At 34.9% G+C, this 7,500-nt stretch overlaps 1 protein-coding gene and 1 long non-coding RNA gene across 11 annotated transcripts in view; one reads left to right on the top strand and one right to left on the bottom strand.

Annotated features, from left to right (window-relative positions):
* Positions 1–7,500, bottom strand: part of LOC147833556 (uncharacterized) — a 486,957-nt gene that overhangs the window by 292,191 nt on the left and 187,266 nt on the right. The window lies entirely within an intron of this gene.
* fndc3a (fibronectin type III domain containing 3A) overlaps positions 1–7,500 on the top strand; it is a 143,263-nt gene that overhangs the window by 134,839 nt on the left and 924 nt on the right. For all 10 annotated transcript variants that reach the window (XM_087283476.1, XM_087283473.1, XM_087283477.1 and 7 more), the window contains 3 exons: positions 1,462–1,628; positions 2,324–2,445; positions 6,733–7,500. The exon at positions 6,733–7,500 is cut by the window's right edge and continues 924 nt beyond it. In XM_087283476.1, coding sequence (XP_087139602.1) covers positions 1,462–1,628; positions 2,324–2,445; positions 6,733–7,047 — 604 coding nt within the window. In that variant the 3' untranslated portion in view covers positions 7,048–7,500. The remainder of the gene's footprint in view (positions 1–1,461; positions 1,629–2,323; positions 2,446–6,732) is intronic.

The following is a 7,500-nucleotide window of genomic DNA, read 5'->3' as shown; positions in this document are numbered from 1 at the left end:
CGGCGTAACCCACGGCGCATGCAACGGGCGTGGCTGTGCATTTATACTTCTGCGCGCTGTCTCTGCTGGTCTGCATTAACACTTCCGAAACGCTAGTTGGCAGTGAGGTGTAAATGTGTCTCTGTGTCGAGTTTCTTCGCTGTTGTTTTGCTTTTCCTGAACACTTTCGGGATGTACAAGTGGCTCAAACTCGCTCATTTTGAGGCAGGAACCGGCGGACGTGCAACAACTTTAACTATGAGGTAAACACAAAACAAAACTTTCCATCCGGAGCTCCTTCACGGGACTCCACACTTGTAAACAATCGCTCGCGCCATTCGCGCGGCTCTCAGTGCCGCCCAGATTCGTCAGCGCTACCAAGCCGACCAATCACAGAGCTTACGCTACGCGTCGTTGCGACGTGTAGTTACATTTTTTGAGAGGTGCACGTCAGTGACGGCGACGGCCAGGGAGAAGGGCTATGCGTCAGCGCCGTAGCATACGCCGGCGTTTGACGCAGAAGTATAAATCAGCCTTTAGCTGGATACTTCACTTCACTTAGAGCTGTGTTACACACTACATGGAGGGGAATTTTCAAAAACCCATAATATGGGCTCTTTAATAACAGGAATTAATCTGCCTGTTTTTTGCACTGTGCAGAGCTGTAGCTGCTTAATTGGGCCTACTACGCTGCTGTATTTTAATGCCGGTCATTATGGTGGTGCTTGGAGAGACAGTTATTTTCTGAGGTGGTACTTGGTGAAAAACGTTTGAGAACCACTGCTTTATAGCAGTGTTTCTCAACTGGTGGGTCACGACCCAAAAGTGGGTCGTGGGAACATTTTTAGTGGGTCGCGGAGTGTCAAAAGAAGGTCAAGCTGCTGCAGGATTGGCCAGCCCAGTCACCAGACATGAACATTATTGAGCATGTCTGGGGTAAGATGGAGGAGGCGTTGAAGATGAATCCAAAGAATGTTGATGAACTCTGGGAGTCCTGCAGGAACGCTTTCTTTGCCATTCCAGATGACTTTATTAATCAGTGATTTGAGTCGTGTCAGAGATGTATGGATGCAGTCCTCCAAGCTCATGATGGAGTCAGACACAATATTCATTCTGTCTCCACTGCAGCAGGACTTTATATTCTATACTGGACATTATTTCTGTTCAAGACTTTTGTCTAAGCAGAGTCAGACCTTACTGTCCTAATGAAATCAGTCAAAATCAAGGCATGATCATATTTTATTTTGGTAAAATAAGCGTAATCTAGAGGCCTTTCAAATAAGCCACTTCTGTTAGCAACTGATCACCTAGATGTCAACTTATAGTTGTTTAAAACAAGACACTGTCTTTCACTTATCTAGAAAGGGCTTCCTCATTTAAGTGCTTTTAGAAAGAAGCCGAGGCTTTTTTGCAGCGTGGTGTATTCATTGTCTTTATAGAGTTCATGTCTGTAACGTTGTGTGTTTGTGTGTCTCCCTGAAGGTTTATATCCTTATATAAAGGACCGTGTCACACTCACAAAGTGCAGAGGCTAAATGAGTCTACCTCGTACGCTTTCCGCATCCAGGCCTTTAATGAAGCGGGCGAGGGGCCGTTCTCCAGCGTTTACACCTTCACCACCCCGCGCTCCCCTCCTGCACCCCTCAAAGGTACAGCACAAACACTCACATATACATTAGAAAAGCTACAGAAATACACATACACTGATAGTTGGAAAGGAAAATGGAATCACACTTAAGACTTTTGTACCCAAATGTGTCCACAAGGAAAGATTAAGTGCTGCTCAAGGGTTCAACAGACATACAGTAAAGTATTGTTTGTGAATTTATTTATTGCTGTTTTCTATTTATTTGCATTGAAATGCAATTATAAGTAATGTGTTGTATTGATAGATTTAATTTAGGGGTATGTTTATATTTGCTGATTTATATTTCAATATATTTTTAACACATTTATAAACGTAACAATTTCAATAACTCATTTCTTGGGATGTAACAATATTGTAAATACCGTCATACCGCAATAGTAATGTTTTTCAATATTAGCGTAGGCGCATGACTCAATAAAACTATATTTCTGAGTAAAGTTTGCTCAGGCGAATGAAGCTAACGGGAGGTAGCGGGAACTACAATTCCCATCAGCCCAGGCGTGGCCATCATCCTTTGCGGTCTGTTGTCACTACAGATCCAGTAATGTGGAAATGGAGTGTGCTGCTAGTAGCGGGGATTAAAAAGAGCTGGAAATGATCGAACTTAAAGCGGGTTTTAAATCGGATGTGTGAAAGCATTTCGGTTTCTTTCTTTAACTGTATTTTTCGTGTGTGTGTGTTTGTGTTTATCATCAGCTCCGAGAGTGGAGCGTGTGGACGAGTCGTGTGAGGTCAGCTGGGAGACGCTGCCACCAATGAAAGGGGATCCAATCATCTACTGTTTGCAATGCATGCAGGGAAATTCAGATTTCAAACAGGTACCTTCACCACACTCTAACATTCATTTCTGCAGACAAAACCCCTCACAAAACCAACCATGATGATGTTTCAGAGCTCTCATACAACAGCTTTACCATAGGGCTGCCACTTATGACTATTTTATAAATACATTAAAGGGATAGTTCACCCCAAATAACAAACATTTCCGTAGAGCATACCATAGAGTGCTATTATGCAGATCTGTTTCAAACCAGCCTGATGTTCAAGACAATGTTATAAGCCTGATGTTATAAGTAAGCATTCACAGAATTTTATTTTTAAATACTCTGATGACACAGCCATTTTAAGTTTACTTTATGAGAAGGATGATATTGGGGTTATATATCAGTCAGAAATTAGTCAGTTCATTGATTGGTGTGATAGAAATAAGCTAAAAATAAATACTAAGAAAACAGAAGAGATGGTATTTGACCCAAAGTGCATAGGTGACCATCGTCAAGTGGTTGTACATGATGATCCTATTACTCAGTCAGAAACCTATAAGTACTTGGGCATTCATATCGACAATTCTTTCACATGGAAAACACACATTGATTGGGTTTGTTCTCGTTTACACCAGAGATTGTATTTTTTACGGAGGTTGCGTCTTTTTGGAGTCAACAAGAAGCTCATGATGCTGTTTTTTAAAGCAGTTCTTGAAAGCATTGTCAGGTATGGCATTACAGTGTGGTTTGGCAACCTATCTGTTCAGTGTAAATCTAAACTGATGCATCTCTTAAAGACAGCATGGAAAATTGTCGGGCACAATGAAAATTTTAATCCTCAAGTTTTATATGAGAACTGTGTCCTCAATCAGGTGGATAGGATTGTAAAGGATCCAACTCATTTTTTGTTTCCCCAGTACGAACTGCTTCCCTCTGGTAGAAGATATAGAGTCCCAAAGTGTAGGTTAAACCGTTACAAGAAATCCTTTGTACCTGTGTCAGTGGGTTTACTTAATAAGAGTATATCTTAATTGGCACCATAAATTTTGTAATTGTTGTATTTTATACTGTTTTTTATTGCTTGTTTTAGTGAGTGTCTGCAGCAATATGGCAATGCCCAAAACAAATCTCCTGTCAAGGACAATAAAGTTTTACTACTACTACTACTACAGAATTAAGACTGAATTATAGCTCATTTACACTAAGTGGTACGGTATTGTACGGTTCTGCACGCTTTAATTGCCGTTTCCGCTGACCAAAGGTACCTGAAAGCGAACCACACCGTATTACTTTTTGCTTCTTAACAAACCTTGTCATCGCCTTGATGTATAGCCACAAAGCCTAGATGAAGAGCAGAATCTGCCGAGTGTTCTGTTGTTATTTACGAGGCTGTCTAAAAGTGTGAGCGGTTTCACTTTCTTCAGAGCTCACGATTGCTCGCTGAGCGTCTATATTTGAAATAATAAATTTGTGCTGATAATAATGTTCACGTGATTACTGAAGAGCTTCTGACATCCGATCCTTTCAGAAATAGACAAACGTGAAAGTGACATGCGAAACAACAAAAGAGCAAATGATTTTTCAGCAACTTAAATTTTATTTGTTTATTTTCATTTATTTATTTTATTTTATTTGTTTCTTATATTTTGTTATATTTATTTTCATTTAACTTTTTTATTGTATTTTGTTTTTTATTTGTTTTATTTGATTTATTTTTGATTTATTAATTTATTTCATTTGTTTCCTGTATTTTTTATTCATTCATTTATTTATTTTTATTTACTTTTTTATTTTAATTCTTTTATTAATTTTTTTGTATTTTGTTTTATTTATTTTTATTTTACTTTTTTCCCGTGTTTTGTATTTTATCTATTTGTTTTTATTTTTTATTTTTTTATTTATTTTATTTGTTACTTGTATTTTGTTTTATTCATTCATTTATTTATTTTTATTCACTTTTTTAAATTATTTTTTGTAGTTTGTTTTACTTATTTTTATTTAACTTATTTCTTGTATTTTTTATTTATTTGTTTTAATTTTATTTATTTTTTTAATTATTCATTTATTTTATTTGTTTCTTGTATTTTGTTATATTTATTTACTTTTAATTACCTTTTTCCTTGTATTTAGTTTTTTTAAATTACTCTTGTATTTTGTTTTACTCATTTATTTTTATTTAATTTGTTTAATTCTTTATTTTTCTTTATTTTAGTTTTTTCTTTTGTTTTGTTTTTTTATTTATTTGTTTTGAGTTTTTATGTTTATTTTTTCTTTTTTCTATTTTTATTTATTCATTCTTTTATTTATATTTCTTTTATTTGCTTTTTCTTTTTTCTAGTAAATGTTTTAATCATTATTTTTATCAATTAATTAGTTTCTTGTATTTTGTTATATTTATCTTATTTACTTATTTTTCTTTATTTAGTTTATATATTTATTTTTATTTATTTATTTTATTAATAATTTTTTACTTGATTTCCTGCACTTTTGATCTTTGAAATGTACCAGACCTGTTGATACATTCATAGTACATTATACACACCACATAATGTCATATCTGCTTAATATCCCCCCACCCCCCCTCAAAAAAAAATAAAAAACAGATGATTACAATATGTGTCATTACAGTGAGTACAGCGCGTGTCAAATATAAGCTTGTTACAACACTCAGCAGACAGCAGGTGTTGCGTCCAGCAGTTTGGATGAATATTTGATGACTTAATGAGGATCAAGTGTTCATTAAATCCGGGCTTATTGACAGTTATTAGCCTTAATGTTAGAGAATAATCAAATCTGGCCTGTGATATTTATGCTGTGGTCGGGTATGCTTTATATATTCTGACATCATGTTCTTGCAGTGGCCTTCATAGGCTTTGTATATCAAGGGCTCCATCTTATGCATAGATCTTAAAGGGCACCTATTATGCAAAAATCACTTTTATATATATTTAAGCACAGTTGTGTGGCAACAGTGTGTGAATATAACCCAACTTCTAATAGTACAAATGTATTCTTTTTATTTCTGATCATCACACTTGATGAAATCAGTCTGCAGAAACACTTCAATTGACATTCTCCGTTTGTACGTGTCATCAGAGGGGGAAAGCCCCGCCCACTAGTGACCATCTCTTCCTCATTAGCATATGACGTCAGTCTTGTTTTTGAATCTGCCACTATGCTGACACACAAGTATCTCTAGTCCCGCCCTCTTTTGAAAAGAGCACAATCTCATTTGAATTTAAAGTGACAGTCACCAAAACGCCACAATTATACAAAGGGGCTAATAGTTTTGACCTTAAAATGGTGTTTAAAAAATTTAAAACGGATTTTATTCTAGTTGAAGTCAAACAAATAAGACTTTCTCCAGAAGAACAAATATTATCAGACATTCTGTGAAAATTTCCTTGCCCTGTTAAACATCATTTAAAAAAAGAAGAAAAAAAAAATTAAAAGGGGGGCTAATAATTCTGACTTCAACAATATATAAATATTGGTGCATATACATTAGAGTAGTCAATACTGAAGCCAAATTAGCTTTTCTAACAAAATAAATTACGATAACCGTCTGAAAACTAGCACACCCAAATTTATGTTATTTTATATATATATATATATATATATATATATATATATATATATATATATATATATATATATATATATAGTTATATATATATATATATAGTTATATTATATATTTATGTTTATATATATATATTTTTTTTGTTATATATTGTTATTTAATATTTTTATTAAATACAAATAAAAAAGAAAACATCAAGAGAAGCAAAAATAATTGTACAATTTTGTAAAATTTTATATGTTGTAATTTTTTTTTGCAATAATTTGCTTGAATTCATTTGCTTTGTCTTTGAATTTATAAGTATGTTACTAAAAATATTATTTTAATAAATATACCTGTTTATTAAATCTGTTTTGCTCAAATACATTGCCTATTTTCACTGAAAAATGGACAAAAATAAATTTTGTAAATAGCGTGTACTCAATTATGCTGTATTATTTATACACCGTGAATACACGTTATGTAAAAACAAACTTAGTTTGGATTTAATTATTTGTTTGACAACACTAATTATATTAATATATCTAAACATGTAAATTAATATCTTTTTAGTACATTAAGTTAACTCGAACTGGAAAGTTAAGATAAAGTATATCAAATAAATGCAGTTTTAATTTTTTTATTAGCAGTCCATAGCAATATTTTTTCATGAGCTTTTATTTATTTAATTTAAAAAGTATTAATATAATATGTAATATTTAGAAATACTATTAACGCCTAATAAAACTGAGCACAATTTTAATGTCTTATTTTCCTAGATCTACAAGGGCTCGTCCAGTTCCTTCCAGCTCCCCAACCTGAGCTCCTCCATGGACTACCGCTTTCGGGTCTGCGCCATCAGGCAGTGTCAGGATGCCCCAGAGATCATCGGGTCTTACAGCTCCACCGTCATCTTGCTGCCAGCCCGCGTGGACGGCCCCGGGCCCACAGGCTCCAGCGGCTCCAAAACAGCCGAAAACCAGAAACCAAAACGCAGCCTGACCGACGAACAGTTTTCCTTCCTGATCATCGCCCTGCTGGCCGTGACCTCCATCCTCATCGCCGTCGCTATACAGTACTTCGTCATCGAATGAGTGTCGTTCGTTTTCGTTTCTTTCTAGTTTCATCACGAAAACTGGAAAACAATTTTTTCGTCCAGTGGTTCCCGCTGTCTTGAGAACGTCCCGTATTTCCATCGGACTTATTTTGAAGGATCAGCAGTGAAGCTTAACGCTCGTCGTCGTCGTCTTTACACATTTATTCGTGTAGCTGTAGTCTTTATGTTATTTATATTCGTATAATTTCGTACGTTTGCGATTTCGGGACTTGAGGGCCAGTTTTGCGAACTGAACCCCCGGGAACGGTAAAATTTCGAGGATGTACGGTGGAGAACGCTGCAATTAGCGAACGTTGATTTAGCACTTTCATAAGAACGTTTTTTTTTTTCGTTTGTTTTTTTTTTTTTTTGATGTTCAGAATGTGTAAAGGATGCAAAAATAACTAGAGAAATATGTTAGTATATTTTTGTACAGTATGATACGAGGACC

The sequence above is a fragment of the Danio rerio genome, chromosome 15, assembly GCF_052040795.2.
Source record: "Danio rerio strain M-AB ecotype USA chromosome 15, GRCz13ab, whole genome shotgun sequence".
NCBI classification, from domain to species: domain Eukaryota; kingdom Metazoa; phylum Chordata; class Actinopteri; order Cypriniformes; family Danionidae; genus Danio; species Danio rerio.
Note: the sequence above shows the minus strand (reverse complement) of the source record. Positions and strands in the feature narration are given on the sequence as shown.